This window comes from Oncorhynchus mykiss, chromosome 15 (assembly GCF_013265735.2).
Source record: "Oncorhynchus mykiss isolate Arlee chromosome 15, USDA_OmykA_1.1, whole genome shotgun sequence".
NCBI classification, from domain to species: domain Eukaryota; kingdom Metazoa; phylum Chordata; class Actinopteri; order Salmoniformes; family Salmonidae; genus Oncorhynchus; species Oncorhynchus mykiss.
This window is the reverse complement of record NC_048579.1, coordinates 42,437,049-42,456,658: the sequence shown is the minus strand read 5'-3', so window position 1 is coordinate 42,456,658 and position 19,610 is coordinate 42,437,049. Positions and strand designations below refer to the sequence as shown.

Genomic DNA, 19,610 nt, shown 5'->3' with positions numbered 1-19,610 from the left:
CAAATCTCCTGGTGTTTGTGCTTCAAAAGGCTCAGTGGCTGTCGAGGCCTGTCAGTCACCACTGCGTCCGAGAGTGGCAACCTCTTCAGTACCTGCAAACTGAGACGAGGATATCAGTCTGTGATATCGCAAAGTGTTTCACTAGTAGGAGTCATCGGGTCAGTTGCTGGACTGACGCCATTAGTGTCATTGTAAGGGGTGACAGTCCGAACTGTCCGAAGGGCAAGTGAAATTCATCTCAACTACCGTATTGCATGACTGCAAGGAGGAGGGAAGTTGCTCATTCACAGAGACAGCTGACTCGAAATCATGGAAAGGATGGTCAATCAGATTAGCTGATGGAATGTGTCGAAATATCGTAATATCTCTTTGGATCAGATTCTGCACCAAGAGGTTTCTAAGCGTCTTTTTCCCAAGGGGTGCTTTTGACAGATACCCATCGTGAATGACTACGTTGCAGCTAGCGTTAGGGGAAGACAGTGTGGTCAGTGCAGAAGGTACTGTGGCCTGTGACCATACCTGGTTGGTTTCCAATCCATCAATGGGAGTAACTGATCCATCAAGTCTGCTCCAAGTAGCAGGGGTTCAGTTCCGAGGCTGGTAACATACACAGGGTGGTGAATGAGCGATACATCCTGGAAGAGTAGTTTCAGCATGACTCTCAATGTGAGAGGCGAGGTAGTCTGGGTGACCCCTCGAAGTGTAGTGTCGCATTGTTCCACTTTTAACCGACGTCTAGTTGGCTTCAAAGGCCTTTTGAGATCATCAAACAATGTTTGAGAGATGAGTGATATTGTCACACCGTAATCAATTAGCGCACGACAAGTTAAGCAGTCCTCTAGGACTGTTTCCAGGTATGGGCGTTTAGATTCGTGATTAGTGGACATATTCCCCACAAAGTGGAGTGGTCGTTCACAAGGACGTGATGTGCCATTTCTGTTCAAGGTGGAAGCAGATCGACCTTTCAGATTTTGTGTGGGCTTGGCTTTAATGAAGCGTTTACCCTTTTCTTTGCAACCTTCGTATCAGAGTCTATAGACAAAGCCCATGGGCCCGTTTCTTAATCAAGTGGGCCCTGGGTAGGGTCTGTGGGAGAAATTCGAATTTTAACATCATTGCTATGGGTGTGAATTCCCGCGGACCTGGTGTCCGGTAATTCCCCATCTAGTCCTTGTGACTTATCTATTACCCTTTTCTCAAAATGTTTCTCGCTTTAGTTTCACGTAGTGGAACTTCTGGAGAACATTGGTCTAAGTTTTGATCGTCCTTCAACCCTTTGTCACCCTTGTCCTCTGACACTGTGGGTTGGGTGCAGGAACGTAGTGAACAGGTCGATTGTAGTGGTAGTCATTTTGATGGTGACGTACTTTACAGTTATTTAGACCGTGGAGGTTATTGGAATCATGGTTTCGTGGTAGAAACCGCTGTTGTGCGTCATCTCTCAACGCTCCAATACCTGATAATGCACCCTCTAACTGGAGTGAGTGCTCCTGGTCAAACTTCAAAACTGAGTGGTCAGGGCTCTTAGCATTGTGAACGTTTGATGCCTCAAAAGCTGTGCTTGCAAGCTCTGAGTTGTAAGATTGGCTTGCCTATGTGGGCTGCAGAGCCCAAGTAGATAATGAATGTTCGGCAGAAACATTTGTTTGAATGGTAACAGCTCTTCCATTCCTGTTTCAGTGAGTAGGCCAAAGTAAGCTGAACGAAACCTATGATAGTTAGCTTGTAAATGTTTATTCCGTGCTTGTTTGACGGTGTTAGCCAGTGAGCTATCGTATTTGCGAGTCGCAGAACCACTGAATTCTAATTTCAAAGCTGTGGCAAGTTTAGCGTAGTAATTTAGCACGTGTTGCTGTTGTAGACGAATGAACTTTGTCACGTGTCTATTCGACATTCGCTTCAACAGGTAAACCCTGTCAGAACCCGTAGAATTCGGGTAGCCATCCAATGCGTCCTCTATGTCAGCTAGGAACGTCTCAGTATTGCTTGGCTGACCTGGAACGGGGTCAAAGTTGGGGAAATTCTTGACGAGTTTGTCAAGGTATTCCGCGTCAAGCATGCTGTGGGGAAATTGGGGCCGAAAGGCCTAGAGGAGAAGCCAAGCTTTGGCTTTGTTGGCCAAGAGGCGCCATATTACTCCCGAATGGCAAAGAGGAGGGACACATGAGGGAGGCGATGTCTGAAACCAATCGTCTTCACTCCTTTGAGTACCGGACTCCGGTTTCTTGGATGGATAGTCACGCTGTAGTGCGTGACTATTCTGGACTTCCTCCAGATGGTACCCAAGGGTGGTATTCTGCTGCATTGCAGAGTCCACTTGAGCGCTTAGAGTACTGCTTTTGGACACATGAGTGTCGCACTTGTTCCTTTCGGTCTCAAACTTATCTGTCATGGTTTGCAGATAGAGGTTTTGCGTATGATAATATTGCTTAGAAATCAATATTTCCATCTTCATCACCTGAGTTCTCTCAGCATTCATTTGGTCAGCGACTTCAATGTGTTCTGCTGATTTGTCATCCAACTTAGTCATTGTGTTCATTTAACTGATCGAATTTGGTCTGCAGAATTGAGTAGAACATTGTTACCTTGAGTAAACAAAACTGCCTGCATGCCATCAAATTGCGCGCTCCTGTTTGTAGATAACGCAACAGATTTATCTAGTTTGGAGTGGACTAGACCTTATTTAGTTTTGGCTAAATAGAGTTGTTCCTGGAGACAACGATTTTGTTGGATAGTTTGTGCTCGTTCATCGTCATAAGTATTTGCAATTACTTTAAATTGTTCCGATTTCAAACGCAGTTCCTCGACTTGCAGAATGTTTTCATTTCCTGCTTTTGTCAATAGTTGCTCAGTTCTCTCCACCTGTCCCCTCATGTTAGCCATGTCTTGCACGTGCTTCAGCTGTGCACTGTGGTATTGGACCGATGCCAATCTTTGATGGCGATACATAAGTGCTAAAGTGGAGAGAACCATCACAAAGCTTGTGTTTGATGGTTGATTTGAGAGCAATTTCACAACAATTACCTTATACACACACAAGTGTAAAGGAATGAATAAGAATATGTACATGAAAATACAGTGGGGCAAAAAAGTATTTAGTCAGCCACCAATTGTGCAAGTTCTCCCACTTAAAAAGATGAGAGAGGCCTGTAATTTCCATCATAGGTACACTTCAACTATGACAGACAAAATGAGAACAAAAAATCCAGAAAATCACATTGTAGGATTTTTTATGAATTTATTTGCAAATGATGGTGGAAAATAAATATTTGGTCAATAAAAAGTTTCTCAATACTTTGTTATATACCCTTTTGGCAATGACAGAGGTCAAATGTTTCAACAAACCAAGTGTAGACAACGCACTGTTCTGTTGGCCGCTTTGATGACGTCTGTTGCCTAAAGACGTTGAGAAAATACCATCAAATAGAATGTGACATTCTGTACTGTTGCCTCATATGAGCATAAGCATACCTATGATCTCAAATCCAAAATGATGGAGTATAGAGACAAGTGTAAAGATTTAGAATCACTGTCCAAATAAATATTTAGGTGCCTTCGGGCCTATGGGAAGACTACACACAAGGCTACACGGCCTCTTTGTTGACGGTGGGCCTCTGCTTCCTCCTGCATGCATTGCCTGACTCATTTCTGTCGGGAAGACGCCCCTACAGAGCACAAATGTTTTGAGAGTGAATTGTTTGTTGCAGAAAGAGAGTTGAGTTCAACAGGCTAGAGTATTTTGATACATTACATTTTTACGTATCCAGTGTATTTACCTATATAGGTCTGTTATTGTGTCTTTTCCCTCTCCCTGTAAATTGTAATGTTACGTTCTGACCTTAGTTCGTTTGTTTTGTCTTTTGTTTTAGTATGGTCAGGGCGTGAGTTGGGTGGGTTGTCTATGTTAGTTTGTCTATGATTTTCTATTTCTGTGTTTGGCCTGGTATGGTTCTCAATCAGAGGCAGCTGTCAATCGTTGTCCTTGATTGAGAACCATATTTAGGTAGCCTGTTTTCCATTGTGTTTTGTGGGTGGTGATTTTCTGTTCTGTGTTTTGTTGCACCGTTCAGGACTGTTCGTTTGTCGTGTATTGTTTTCGTTTCAGTATTCATGCTTCATTAAATTATGGACACTTACCACGCTGCGTTTTGGTCCTCCGATCCTTCTCGCTACTCCTCCTCAGAAGAGGAGGACGAGAACCATTACATGTAATCTCTGCAACACGAACTGAGTCGCTATGTTTCTTCTCATGGCTTCCTCGTTCAGCATTTTGTGCGCTGCAGGAGCTGTATTTACTGTGCTCTCTTCTGGAACAATGGGGAACCGGAGTTCTGAGGCAACAATTGTTTACTCGCGGAGGACTAGAGAAGTAGCTACTCTTAGTGAACAGATTTAGAACTTGCACAATCTACTTGGGAAAGCACCCCTGGAAATTGGAGCAAGACCGTCGCTTCTGGTGCATTTAGCGGATGGTACTGTCACCATTCCTGCTACCCAACCATGGAAGCACATTACCCATCATAGGTTAAATGGAGGTAGGCTACCTGTGGTGAGTAGGGCTTCTTTGGCGTTGGGAAGACCAACCAAAATCCAGTTGACGAACAGCTTCGTTTTCCTGGCTTTGTAGGTTCCAGCGCCATCATCCCCTATCCGGACTCCTTGCCAGAGGAATTCTGCCTCGGATCACCGAATCTCGAGTGTGCCTGACGCACCGGCTCCTCTGTCAGCTACAATCGGTTATGAGGCCAGCTTGAGGCGCAAAAAACTGCCGGACCTCTGCCATTTCACCAGCCAATATATTCGGCAGCTTTATGGTGAGAAACATCTTGGTTCCCGGTGCAAAACCTTGTGATATCCTGGGGCTCGAGTACAGGACATTACTAGGCTGATTCCTACCATTTTACACCAGACCATGGGGGTCTGTTGCTGTCGTAGTCCATGTGGGATCTAATGACATTAGGATGGCTAGAACTGATGGGATTTCAAAGAACTGATTGGAACTCTGAAAAACTTCCACAAGCATCCAATTATTTCAAGCCCAGTGCCATCACTGAATTGTGGCATGGAAAGAATCCAAATCTTCTTGGTGCCTAGACTGTCCTCGCCTTTCTAGGCTGCGCTGAAACATGGGCTTATTATCGCTCGTTCGAGTAATCCCAACCATAAATTATCAGCATTGTCATTATACTGCAGGCCCGCAACAGGTAACCCTCATTGACGCTTGTTTTAACCCACCCTCACTCGAGGCATAGGCCCAATGGTTCAGTTCTAAACAATTTTGTACCGATACCAATTCAAACCAATCAACAAGGGGTTACCTACTGATCATAGCATGCTTGTATTAAAGACTCCATTTGACTTTAAATCCTGCGGCTGCAGTCTTGGATTTGTTCATGTAAATGCCAGAAGTTTGATTTCAAATAAGGATTTTATTGAAATTCTGGCTTCTCAATTTAACATGAACATTTTCTAATTTCTGAGACTTGGTTTTATAATTCTGTGCTGGACTCTGTCTCTGTCTAGTTATAATGTTTACAGATTGGACAGAATTAGCAGAGGCGCTGCCATATTTACAAAGGACAATTTAAATGTATCTGTATATCTTGCTACCTCAGTTTGATTGTCTTGTTTGAATGTGGGCCTTGGTTATAATAACCAGCTGACACTAGTAGGAGTGTATCATCCTCCCTCTGCTCCATCATGTGCTCTTAACAATCTGAATTGCTAAGTATGGTAATTCTGAACTATTAATTGGGCTCCCGAGTGGTGCAACGGTCTAAGGTACTGCATCTCCGTACTAGATGTGTTACTACAGACACCCTGGTTTGATTCCAGGCTGTATCACAACCATTCGTGATTGGGAGTCCCATGGGCAGCGCACAATTGGCCCAGTGTCGTCTGGGTTTGGACGCTGTAGGCTGTCATTGTAAATAAGAATTTGTTCTTAACCGACTTGCCTTCTGTAGTTAAATTTTATGCTGAAAGATAGTTGCTCTGAGCTAAAACTATCTTGTAGGTTATTGTCCTGCTGAAAGGTGAATTCATCTCCCAGTGTTTGGGTGAAAGCAGACTGAACCAGGTTTTCCTCTAGGATTTTTCCTGTGCTTAGCTCCATTCTGTTTATTTGTTTTAATCCAATCCTTAATGATTAAAAGCATACCTGTAACATGATGCAGCCACCCCCCTGCTTGGAAATATGGAGAGTATCATGACACAAGGTGAGATCCAGATGCAAACACAGGAGGCAGATGGTTGGAGTCTTGCAATATTAATTAATCCAAAAGGGTAAGGCAAGAGGATCAAAACCAGTTCAGAGTCCAAAAGGTACCGAAGGGCAGGCAGAATCAAGGTCTGGGCAGGCAGGATGAACTGGCTCACAGAGACAGAAAACACAGGGATAAATACACTGGGGAAAAAAGCGACACCTGGAGGGGGTGGAGACAATCACAAGAACAGGTGAAACAGATCAGGGCGTGACAACGTGATACTAAGTAATGTGTTGTGCTGGGTTTGCCCAAAACATAATGCTTTGTATTCAGGACAAAAAGTGAATTGCTTTGCCACATTTTTTGCAGTATTACTTTAGTGCCTTGTTGCAAACATGATGCATGTTTTGGAATATTATGATTCTGTAGAAGCTTCCTTTTTCACTTCGTCAATTAGGCTAGTATTGTGGAGTAACTACAATGTTCTTGATCCATTCTCAGTTTTCTCCTGTCACAGTCATTAAACTCGGTAAATGTTTTAAAGTCACCATTGGCCTCATGGTAAAATCCCTGAGCGGTTTCCTTCCTCTCCGGCAACTGAGTTAGGAGGGTTGTAGTGACTGGGTGTATTGATACACCATCCAATGTGTAATTCATTTCTACACCATGCTTAAAGGGATAGTCAATGTCTGCTTTTTCTTATTTTTATCCATCTACCAATAGGTGCACATCTTTCTGAGGCATTGGAAAACCTCCCTGGCCTTTGTTGTTGTTTCTGTGTTTGAAAGTGACTGCTTAACTGAAAGACCTTACAATTAATTGTATGTGTGGGGTACAGAGATGAGGTAGTCATTCAACAATCATGTTAAACACTATTACTGCACATAGAGTGAGTCCATGCAACTTATTATGTGACTTGTTAAGGACATTTTTACTCATGAACTTATGTAGGCTTGCCATAACAAAGGGGTTTAATACTTATTGACTCAAGATATTTCAGCTTTTCATTTTTGTATTAATTTGTAAACATTTTGAAAAACATAATTCCACTTTGACATTATGGGGTATTGTGTGTGTGACACAGTGACACAACATCCCAATGTATTCCTTTTTAAATTCAGGTTGTAACACAACAAAATGTGTAAAAAAGTCAAGGGTTGTGAATACTTTCTGAAGGGACTGTATACACAATACACTACACTATAATTCCAAATGGTTACACATAGAGTGACTGTTTCCACTTTGTCCTATTGAATCACACTGGCTGGTGGAGGATGATGATGTAGCATTTACAGCCATATCCAGATTGATTTCAATTGATCCATTAATGATGTAAAAATATGGAATTTTACTGTTCAGCAGTTATCAAACTATATACTTTAACTAGGCACTACTTTATTTTGCTTCAGTAGTTATCAGTTTTGAGAAGTTTGATTAAGTGATAGTTAATTGTATTGCTAACAATGTACAGGAAAATCATACCAAAAGTAATGTAAATATTGCATTTTGAAAAGCAGATACGTAGACTGAATATGTATCCAAATTTGAGGGATTTGGGGCAGTGAACAAGTGACTTTGAATATTTCGTTCTACTCAGTCAATACAAAATGTGCTTAGAGTTTTGAAAGATGAGCAGTTTTGATGATCTGTTTACATTTGTGTGCTTAGAGTTGTGAAAATGTACCAAAGGGATTGAAAAAACTGTAACATGTGAGTACTAATCAGTCACAACCATGTCATAACAGCTGACATAACGTGTCAAAACTTGTTATATTATGGACATAACACTGTCATGACACATATTTATACCTGTTGTGACATATACTGCGTTATTTTATGGCTGGTTATTAAACCTACATAAGAGAGTGCCAAAACCTACCACACAAGACAAAACATTCCATTACACCATAGCCTACATGTCAACAGTATGTTTGTTGTATTGTATTTTATTGACCCTTTTAAATTAGCATTGTAATTGCGCACACATTGATGTCAGACATGCACCTACCCAATGCTATGTTGCTGATGACTGGGATGAATGCAGGAGCAGATTTCAGGAGCAGGACAAGACACCCTCTTTTTGACTGATGACTGATATAAGGTCATGTACGTGATATGCCTATCTGGCTTATATGGTTATGATGGTCATAATGCTTCATGACAATGTCATCAAGTGTATTTTCTTAATCCAAGTAAAGTGACACAGGATGGTCATAATGCTTCATGACAGTGTCATAAAGTGCATTTTCTACAAGTTATTTAAAATATGATTTTAAAAAAAGAACATGACTGTAAAGAATTCATTACAACTACACTTTTTGGCAGGGAAAAACTAGTATGAATAAATGTGGGTTTTGAAACTGTTATGTAGTTGTCATAACCAGCCATAAAATAACGCAATATATGTCACAACAGGTGTAAATATATGGGGCCATGAGTGTTATAACCATATTATGACAGGTTATGTTAGATGTTATGACATGGTTATGACCGCGAGCTTGACATTGGCAAGTCTTCATCTTGGTAAAGTTGTCAGTCGGACTACTGTCATCACCACTATAGATGGCAAGGAAATCAAACAAAATTCATATATAGCCATTTTCACTACACAAAAATATGAGCTGAAATAAAAGATCACAGAAATGTTCCATACACACAAAAACCTTATTTCTCTAAAGTTTTGTGCACACATTTGTTTACATCCTTGTTTGTGAGAATTGAGTGCCCCATGGTGGCGGTGGGTTAAGCTGTGGAGCTGTGGACAAGCTGTGGACAAGGAACACAATTGCATTTTATCAATGGTAATTTGAATGCACAAAAATACAGTGACAATATTTTTACATGAATGAATTTATGTCAATTGACTGATTTGGGGATAATGTTATTTCAATTGTTGAAAAGGGGATAATGTTAGCCAATTTGTTAGCTAGGCCTACCTACCTTTTTGGATAAAAAGGTACATTTAGAAACTTTACTGTACATATAGAAACTGTACAAAGTTTCTACCGGTAGCTTGCAACATGAAAATGATCAGTTAAAAGTATATCGACAAATGCAACCTTCAGCTGCTTGCCAGGCAGAGCCCACAAAGGATGGGAAATGAACCTAAACCACTCATTCTTTTCACGTATAGTTCACTTTTATAATACTCAAATATTAAATGAATGGTGGCCAATATTGAGAGATGAGGCTACCCTCATGTATCTGAAATTACATGAGCAATTGATGTTTACTGATCATGAAAGGCATGCAGTTATTTGCTCTATAACTTTGATGATAAAGCGCAATTGTTTTGCATGGAATGATTTGCCATTTTTTGTTCTGACTATGCTCTTCAAGAGGTGACGCTATACCAACCAAATAGTTAACATTTATTTAACAATCCCTTGAAAACGGCATGCAGTTGTCAATGGTTCTGGGCGTCTCCTTGTCTCCCAGAAGCCAAATCGAACATTCTGTGAGGTAATGTGATGTTTTACTGATAATGACCTGCAGTGCATTCGGAAGTATTCAGACCCCTTGACTTTTTCCACATTTTGATGCGTTACAGCCTAATTAAATTGTTAAATGGTTGTTGTTCCTCAATCTACACAGAATACCCCATAATGACAATGGAAAAACAGGTTTATAGACTTTTAGCACATTTATTGCAATTAAAAAACTTAAATATCACTTTTACATAAGTTTTCAGATCCTTTACTCAGTACTTTGTTGAAGCACCTTTGGCAGCGATTGGGTCTTCTTGGGTATGACGCTACAAGCTTGCCATACCTGTATTTGGGGAGTTTCTTCCATTCTTCTCTGCAGATCCTTTCAAGCTCTGTCAGGTTGGAAGGGGAGCGTCGCTTCACAGCTATTTTCAGGTCTCTCCAGAGATGTTCGATCAGGTTCAAGTCCGGGCTCTGGCTTGGCCACTCAAGGACATTCAGAGACTTGTCCCGAAGCCACTCCTGCGTTGTCTTGGCTGTGTGCTTAGGGTTGTTGTCCTGTTGGAAGGTTAACCGTCGCCCCAGTCTGAGGTCCTGAGCACTCTGGAGCAGGTTTTCATCAAGGATCTTTCTGTACTTTGCTCCGTTCATCTTTCCCTCAGTCTTAACAAGTGTCCCAGTCCCTGCCACTGAAACTCATCCCCACAACATGATGCTGCCAGCACAATGATTCAGCATAGGGTTGGTGCCAGGTTTCCTCCAGGCGTTAGCATGTCTGGGAGCTGTACGTACAATTCCTTCGATCTCATAGCTTGGTTTTCCTTTGAAAACCATAGCTTGGTTTTTTCAATATAGCCAGGTGTGTGCCTTTCCAAATCTTGTCCAATCAATTGAATTTACCACAGGTTGTACCACAGGTTGTAGAAACATCAGATGTAGAAACATCTCAAGGATTATCAACAGAAACAAGATGCACCTGAGCTCAATATCGAGTCTCGTAGCAAAGGGTCTGAATACTTATGTAAATAAGGAATCGCTGTTTCTATTTAATACATTTGCAAACATTTCTCAAAACCTGTTTTCACTTTGTCATTATAGAGTATTGTTTGTTGATTGTTGAGTATTTCTATTCATTTAATGTTAGAATAAGGCTGTAATGTAACAAAATGTGGAAAAAAGGAAGGGGTCTGAATACTTTACAAATTCACTGTATATTTGACTGTGATATGTGGTTGTCCCACCTAGTTATAAGATCAATGCACTAACTGTAAGTCACTCTGGATACCAGCGTCTGCTAAATTACAAACATGTTTATATTTTACATACAGATCCCATATTACTGCATTGAATCATTTTTTGTATATATATATATATATACAGTGCCTTGCGAAAGTATTCGGCCCCCTTGAACTTTGCGACCTTTTGCCACATTTCAGGCTTCAAACATAAAGATATAAAACTGTATTTTTTTGTGAAGAATCAACAACAAGTGGGACACAATCATGAAGTAGAACGACATTTATTGGATATTTCAAACCTTTTTAACAATTCAAAAACTGAAAAATTGGGCGTGCAAAATTATTCAGCCCCTTTACTTTCAGTGCAGCAAACTCTCTCCAGAAGTTCAGTGAGGATCTCTGAATGATCCAATGTTGACCTAAATGACTAATGATGATAAATACAATCCACCTGTGTGTAATCAAGTCTCCGTATAAATGCACCTGCACTGTGATAGTCTCAGAGGTCCGTTAAAAGCGCAGAGAGCATCATGAAGAACAAGGAACACACCAGGCAGGTCCGAGATACTGTTGTGAAGAAGTTTAAAGCCGGATTTGGATACAAAAAGATTTCCCAAGCTTTAAACATCCCAAGGAGCACTGTGCAAGCGATAATATTGAAATGGAAGGAGTATCAGACCACTGCAAATCTACCAAGACCTGGCCGTCCCTCTAAACTTTCAGCTCATACAAGGAGAAGACTGATCAGAGATGCAGCCAAGAGGCCCATGATCACTCTGGATGAACTGCAGAGATCTACAGCTGAGGTGGGAGACGCTGTCCATAGGACAACAATCAGTCGTATATTGCACAAATCTGGCCTTTATGGAAGAGTGGCAAGAAGAAAGCCATTTCTTAAAGATATCCATAAAAAGTGTTGTTTAAAGTTTGCCACAAGCCACCTGGGAGACACACCAAACATGCGGAAGAAGGTGCTCTGGTCAGATGAAACAAAAATGGAACTTTTTGGCAACAATGCAAAACGTTATGTTTGGCGTAAAAGCAACACAGCTCATCACCCTGAACACACCATCCCCACTGTCAAACATGGTGGTGGCAGCATCATGGTTTGGGCCTGCTTTTCTTCAGCAGGGACAGGGAAGATGGTTAAAATTGATGGGAAGATGGATGGAGCCAAATACAGGACCATTCTGGAAGAAAACCTGATGGAGTCTGCAAAAGACCTGAGACTGGGACGGAGATTTGTCTTCCAACAAGACAATGATCCAAAACATAAAGCAAAATCTACAATGGAATGGTTCAAAAATAAACATATCCAGGTGTTAGAATGGCCAAGTCAAAGTCCAGACCTGAATCCAATTGAGAATCTGTGGAAAGAACTGAAAACTGCTGTTCATAAATGCTCTCCATCCAACCTCACTGAGGTCAAGCTGTTTTGCACGGAGGAATGGGAAAAAATTTCAGTCTCTCGATGTGCAAAACTGATAGACATACCCCAAGCGACTTACAGCTGTAATCGCAGCAAAAGGTGGCGCTACAAAGTATTAACATAAGGGGGCTGAATAATTTTGCACGCCCAATTTTTCAGTTTTTGATTTGTTAAAAAAGTTTGAAATATCCAATAAATGTCGTTCCACTTCATGATTGTGTCCCACTTGTTGTTGATTCTTCACAAAAAAATACAGTTTTATATCTTTATGTTTGAAGCCTGAAATGTGGCAAAAGGTTGCAAAGTTCAAGGGGGCTGAATACTTTCGCAAGGCACTGTATATATATATATATATATATAACATTTTCGTCATTATATATTGATGTCACAAAGGTATATTTTGTACAGTCATTTATAAGTAGTTATGTCACATTTGACTTCATAAAACCTAGCTGTGCTACTTTGTTCTCTGAAAGGGAGGCGGATATATAGCATTTTGCAACAAAACATGATTTTTTTTCTCTCTCTGAAATGAAACCATTTTTTTGTAGATTTCAAACAAACAGACCAATCCCTTTCAGAATTTATTTAAACAATAAAAGCTAATATAACCAACATTTCAGAAAATGTATATTATAGCGTTTTGGAATTAAACTCTTCATACACATTTGACTAAAAAGCCTAATGACAATCCAAAATGTAATTTAAACTAGTAAAACTATTTGAAGATTGCATTCATTTAGGTAGAGCATTTACCTAGCATTCATGAGTAATGACCTCTCAATTAATGTATTATAATCATTATACTAACTATGGTACCTATCAGCAATATTAATAACATAATGGATATAAAATGTAACTAGTACGTTTTTGTTTTAGCTTTAGTCTAAGTCTTTTCAGGAAATTAACAAAATCCAACCCCAGGATCTTTTCTGAGTTTTTAAAATTATTGCATAGGATGTTGTTTAGAGGTCACTCATTTATATCCATTTCAAGGACACTGTTTACATTTCTCCCTGTAAACGTACCAACTAAACAATCATTTGGTGTTAGACCAGTTTATTCTAGACTATATGCATTTCTTGTAAATTATCCTTCACCCTGCAATTGCATGCCGAGTAGCTGAGGCATTAAATTGAACTGAAATCCACTTTGCAAATGAAACGCCTAACAATAACCGGACTGTCACTGGGTTGAAACAATATAAGTACAATACATACAAAGAAATATACATTCTCGAGATGTCAACTATACCTATGCTAACATGAATTATACAGTACAGTTTACATTCATATAAATGAACAATTTGGGCTTTTCACTCTACTCTAAATGTGTACATGTGAGTCCCACTCTCTCCTTCTATGTAGTGTCCTCATGGAGAGGGGGAAGGCAAGATCTTGGGAGCAGGGGCGATCACTGGAGTTAGTTGAAAGCTGGGTTGCAAGCCCCCGACAAGATGGTCGGTGGGGCCCTCTTGCCCTTGAGAAGGGTAAGGGATAAGATGAAGAAACACAGGCTCATTACACCAAGGATGATGATGCCTGAGATAAGTGCGCTGGTCACCGTGTTCATCCGAAACACTGGGCTGTTTAGTTGAGCTACAACAAACAAAAAAGACCAATGAAAGAAATAGGGGAGTTGATTATTATGAGAATAATGATAATGCCTGCTAAAATCTAAGAATAAAAGTAACGGGGACATTGCTATTTCAGTATTTCTTTAGAATTTCTTGCATCAAAAGTTGTTAAAGGAAGATTAGTCGCAACAATGTAAAAATCCTATTGGTATCTTTTAATGCGCGATGCTAAACAGAAATCCGAACAAGTTTACACATACTTTAACTCAACTTATTGCCATACTATTACAATGTTATTGACACTTATTTCTGCGCTGCAATGTTAAAGGGATAGTTCATTCAAATGACAAATATTGGTTTCTTTACTCTGTAAGCAGTCTATTGACAAGGTATGACAGCAATCCATTTTGGATAGGTTTTGTTTACCTGGCCACTTCCAAATGTGCATTTCATGTCCAAATCATATTTAAGTATGTAAAATATATTGTGTAGCGAAATCAAGTTACTTTAAGATGATTTGGACATGAAGTGCAAAAAATGCTAATATTCATTTTGGAAGGGAATCAGAAGGAACAAGAGTTTGGGTAGATTATCAGGAACTAAATATGAAGGGCTTACCTAGTTGTGAGTTGTTCATTGGAGTGTCATCTGTGGAACATAAAAAGGAAATTTAGGAGTACGCCACTTCTCTACATGTACCAGACCTGGGTCAAATACACATACAATTATTAATGTGTTTTTTTATCTGTTATTTTACCAGGTAAATTGACTGAGAACACATTCTCATTTACAGCAACGACCTGGGGGATAGTAACAGGATGAATGAGCCAATTGTAAACCGGGGATTATTAGGTGACCGTAATGGTTTTGAGGGCCAGATTGGGAATTTAGCCAGAACACCAGGGTTAACACCCCTACTCTTACGAAGTGCCATGGGCTCTTTAATGACCTCAGAGAGTCAGGACACCCATTTAACATCCCCGTACACAGGGCAGTGTCCCCAATCACTGCCCTGGGGTATTGGGATATTATTTAGACCAGAGGAAAGAGTGCCTCCTACTGGCCCTCCAACACCACTTCCAGCAGCATCTGGTCTCCCATCCAGGGACTGACCAGGACCAACCCTGCCTAGCTCCAGAAGCAAGCCAGCAGTGGTATGCAGGGTGGTGTGCTGCTGGACCCAATGACTGCTTCATTGGGTCTGTGAAATTAAATCAAGCGCACATCAGGTATATGAAAGTATCTGATATAGACCTAAAATTAGGGGTGATGAGAAGATGGCGCTGACAGACATGGCAGCTCTGCTTCTAGCTCCTAAGCAACTTTGGTCACTTTAATAATATTTCCATCCCACTTTACTTTCATATGCTGAGTGGGGCAAAAAAGTATTTAGTCAGCCACCAATTGTGCAAGTTCTCCCACTTAAAAAGATGAGAGAGGCCTGTAATTTTCATCATAGGTACACTTCAACTATGACAGACAAAATGAGAAAAATAAATCCTACAAACAAGCAAGATTTCTGGCTCTCACAGACCTGTAACTTCTTCTTTAAGAGGATCCTCTGTCCTCCACTCGTTACCTGTATTAATGGCACCTGTTTGAACTTGTTATCAGTATAAAAGACACCTGTCCACAACCTCAAACAGTCACACTCCAAACTCCACTATGGCCAAGACCAAAGAGCTGTCAAAGGACACCAGAAACAAAATTGTAGACCTGCACCAGGCTGGGAAGACTGAATCTGCAATAGGCAAGCAGCTTGGTTTTAATAAATCAACTGTGGGAGCAATTATTAGGCAATGGAAGACATACAAGACCACTGATAATCTCCCTCGATCTGGGGCTCCACGCAAGATCTCACCTAGTGGGGTCAAAATGATCACAAGAACGGTGAGCAAAAATCCCAGAACCACACGGGGGGACCTAGTGAATGACCTGCAGAGAGCTGGGACCAAAGTAACAAAGCCTACCATCAGTAACACACTACGCCGCCAGGGACTCAAATCCTGCAGTGCCAGATGTGTCCCACTGCTTAAGCCAGTACATGTCGAGGCCCGTCTGAAGTTTGCTAGAGAGCATTTGGATGATCCAGAAGAAGATTGGGAGAATGTCATATGGTCAGATGAAACCAAAATATAACTTTTTGGTAAAAACTCAACTCGTCGTGTTTGGAGGACAAAGAATGCTGAGTTGCATCCAAAGAACACCATACCTACTGTGAAGCATGGGGGTGGAAACATCATCATTTGGGGGTGGAAACATCATCATTTGGGGCTGTTTTTCTGCAAAGGGACAAGGACGCCTGATCCGTGTAAAGGAAAGAATGAATGGGGCCATGTATCGTGAGATTTTGAGTGAAAACCTCCTTCCATCAGCAACGGCATTGAAGATGAAACGTGGCTGGGTCTTTCAGCATGACAATGATCCCAAACACACCGCCCGGGCAACGAAGGAGTGGCTTTGTAAGAAGCATTTCAAGGTCCTGGAGTGGCCTAGCCAGTCTCCAGATCTCAACCCCATAGAAAATCTTTGGAGAGAGTTGAAAGTCCGTGTTGCCCAGCAACAGCCCTAAAACATCACTGCTCTAGAGGAGATCTGCATGGAGGAATGGGCCAAAATATCAGCAACAGTGTGTGAAAACCTTGTGAAGACTTACAGAAAACGTTTGACCTCTGTCATTGCCAACAAAGGGTATATAACAAAGTATTGAGATAAACTTTTGTTATTGACCAAAATACTTATTTTCCACCATAATTTGCAAATAAATTCATAAAAAATCCTACAATGTGATTTTCTGGATTTTTTTTTTCATTTTGTCTGTCATAGTTGAAGTGTACCTATGATGAAAATTACAGGCCTCTCTCATCTTTTTAAGTGGGAGAACTTGCACAATTGGTTGCTGACTAAATACTTTTTTGCCCCACTATATATACTGTATTCTATTCTACCTTTTCAATGCCACTCTGACATTGCTCATCCAAATATTTATTCATTTCTTAACTCCATTATTTTACTTTTTGATTTGTGTGTATTGTTATGAATACACACAAGCTCGGAACACAATTATTTCGCTACATCCGCAATAACATCTGCTAAATATGTGTATGTGAACAACAAAATGTGATCTGATTTTAATTAACTATACCCCACAACTTTTTATATATTTTATTTTATTTAACCAGGCAAAAACATTTTTTAAACTAGGCAAGTCAGTTAATAACAAATTCTTATTTTCATTTCTGCCTAGGAACAGTGAGTTAACTGCCTTTTTTCAATGGCAGAACAATAAACTTGCATGCATTGAAACTTAAGATCTGCACACATAACTCAGATTTTCACATAAATTGGTGTAAATGGGAGACAATTCAAGTTTAGTCTAAATACATCAGCAGGGCCTAGATATTAATCTGTTGTGCTGAAGATCGGCACCGTGGCGCGGTTGAAATTTAAAGGTAGTAACCTATTGAGGTGACATTTGCAGCGTTTACCGTAAATGCAGTCTCTGAATGTGGGAACATTGCCTATACATTTCAATCGCGCTTCAGCGTGGACCTTCAGCACTACTGACTGAATCAGTCAGTGTATATGCCGAGAAACGTGTCACGATTCCAAAGCTATACGATACTACAGAGAGCAAGTTAATTATCTCACATCTTGAAAAATATTTGTAATGTTGTACTTCTTGTTGATGAAATTCGTGCTAATGTTTTTTTTAGCTAGCTCCCAATAGACTCCCATTCACTCCTTGATAGATTGTGCTCCTTGTCCCAGAATCACCCAGAATGCACCGTGCGGCCCTTCAACGTAGCATGGGCAACATTCCCCATCTCCTCAAAGTATATCTGCTGTTGCGAAAGTTATATTCCACTCTGTGGGGCACATTGATCTGCAGGTTGAACATGATGAGATTGTAGACATCTAAATTGATAGTGCAGTTTGTTTAGGTGATTTTACAGCTAACTAGCTACGTTACATGCTGATAGTCTTTGGTATTATTGTGTGAACCAAAGTTTGCTAGTGAGCTAGCCAACCAGCCCATAGAGAGAGCATTCTATTGTGGAGTTTGTAGTTGACTTGAGCTGCAGCAGATTTCCACAATGTTGCTACCAACCCTACAATAACGGCAAGATAAAACATTTGTTCACCAAAAATATTTTTCGCACATATTGTTTAACCATGTAAATTAAAGGAATTTGTGGTTTTGGGTGGAGATTGGAGGTCGCCCAAGAAAGTACTATCACCATCAACAACTATCCTGACCTAAGAATGTAACTGAAATAAGAAATGTAAAGACATTGATCAGCTTTAGGTTATATTATCAGATCTTCTTGTTATTGCGATAAACTTTTACATTTCAATTGGGGATAGCTGTTGAAAGCTATGTGGGGGAATATTTTTAGAGAGTTCAGAGTGAAAGTTATGCTGAGATAACCCTCTCTCCCGCTTACTCCTGAGGTGCTGACCTGTTGCACCCTCCACAACCAATATGATTATTAGTTGACCCTGCTGGTCATCTATGAATGTTTGGACATCTTGAAGAACGAGCTGGCCTTAATGGCCACGTACTTGTATAATCTCCACCCAGCACAGCTAGAACAGGACTGGCTACCCCTCAGGAGCCTGGTTTCTCTCTAGGTTTCTGCCTTTCTAGCCTTTTCACATGTGAGTTCCAAATATCTATTACGGTTGCCCCAGCATGAGCTTTTTTAATGGGCCTGATGTCAGAATGCACTCACTGTTACAAAATGTGATTGTTACTCAACAGGACAGTTAACCCACGCAGCCCTCAAACCAAGGCACGCTGCCTGCTAATTATCTATAAGCTTTCTCAACTTGTCAATTTGAATGTATTTTCTAGCAACAGTTTTAATTGAGGTGTGTTCCACCTCCTCATTAATTCACATAGAAGTAACCCATTTCACTGTGGGCGACTATTTATGTTTGAGGTATTACTGAGCAGGACAAACTTATCTCTACGATGAGAGCACTAACTTTTTACCCCCTGGCACATTTTCTATCTGTTGCCCGCATTGCCTCCACTATTAGTAATAACTTTGGACATGTGTGCGTTCCTATCAAAGTAAGTGCCTTATTACGCTATCATTATAATTTTTATATATCGTGTTGTCGTTTCTACTGTAGCACACCATATGTCGATATGGAGAATAATGTACTTACAGTTGTATTGACATGGTTTCAAGTACTGGTGATGTGTGTAAAATACTTTGAAGGTTGTACTGATTATGATGAGTTAATTAATTCTAAGCTAATTGCCAGCCACTTGTGGTGCAATGTTTGTTGACATCTTACAATGCATTCTAGCTGTCAGGTAAATGTCTGTCAGACCGAAGATGTTATAATAAAATGAAGTGAAGGGATGGTTCACCCATCTTTCGAGTAAACTTCTGGAATTGAATTATGGAAGTGAATGATGCAAACAGACCCAACTCATCTTGTAACCTCTTGTCTTTGGTTGACGCGGAAAAACAATTATGATGGCGCACAAACTACCCATTGTCGGATTACTTTTGATTTTTGGAAAGTGTTTGTCAATTATTTTGATCACTGGTGAGGTCACACATGATGTGATGAATTGTACATAGTAATTTCTATTAGCCAATTTATAATATGGTTTCGGTCAGCCAAGAGTTAGCTAAATATGACCGCTTGTGTTAGGTCACTCTTTCTTCAGTTAGCGCTACGACTAATGTAGCTTACATTTTCTGGTTTGGA

The 19,610-nt window shown here is 40.4% G+C and overlaps 1 protein-coding gene across 1 annotated transcript in view; it reads right to left on the bottom strand.

The window, feature by feature from the left end:
- Positions 1–12,619: 12,619 nt before the first annotated feature.
- The window catches only part of LOC110490089 (zona pellucida-like domain-containing protein 1), a 45,947-nt gene continuing 38,956 nt past the window's right edge, over positions 12,620–19,610 (bottom strand). Inside the window, exons 10-11 of the mRNA XM_021563242.2 lie at positions 14,496–14,525; positions 12,620–13,899 (exon numbers count right to left, since the gene is read on the bottom strand). Coding sequence (XP_021418917.1) covers positions 13,724–13,899; positions 14,496–14,525 — 206 coding nt within the window. The 3' untranslated portion in view covers positions 12,620–13,723. The remainder of the gene's footprint in view (positions 13,900–14,495; positions 14,526–19,610) is intronic.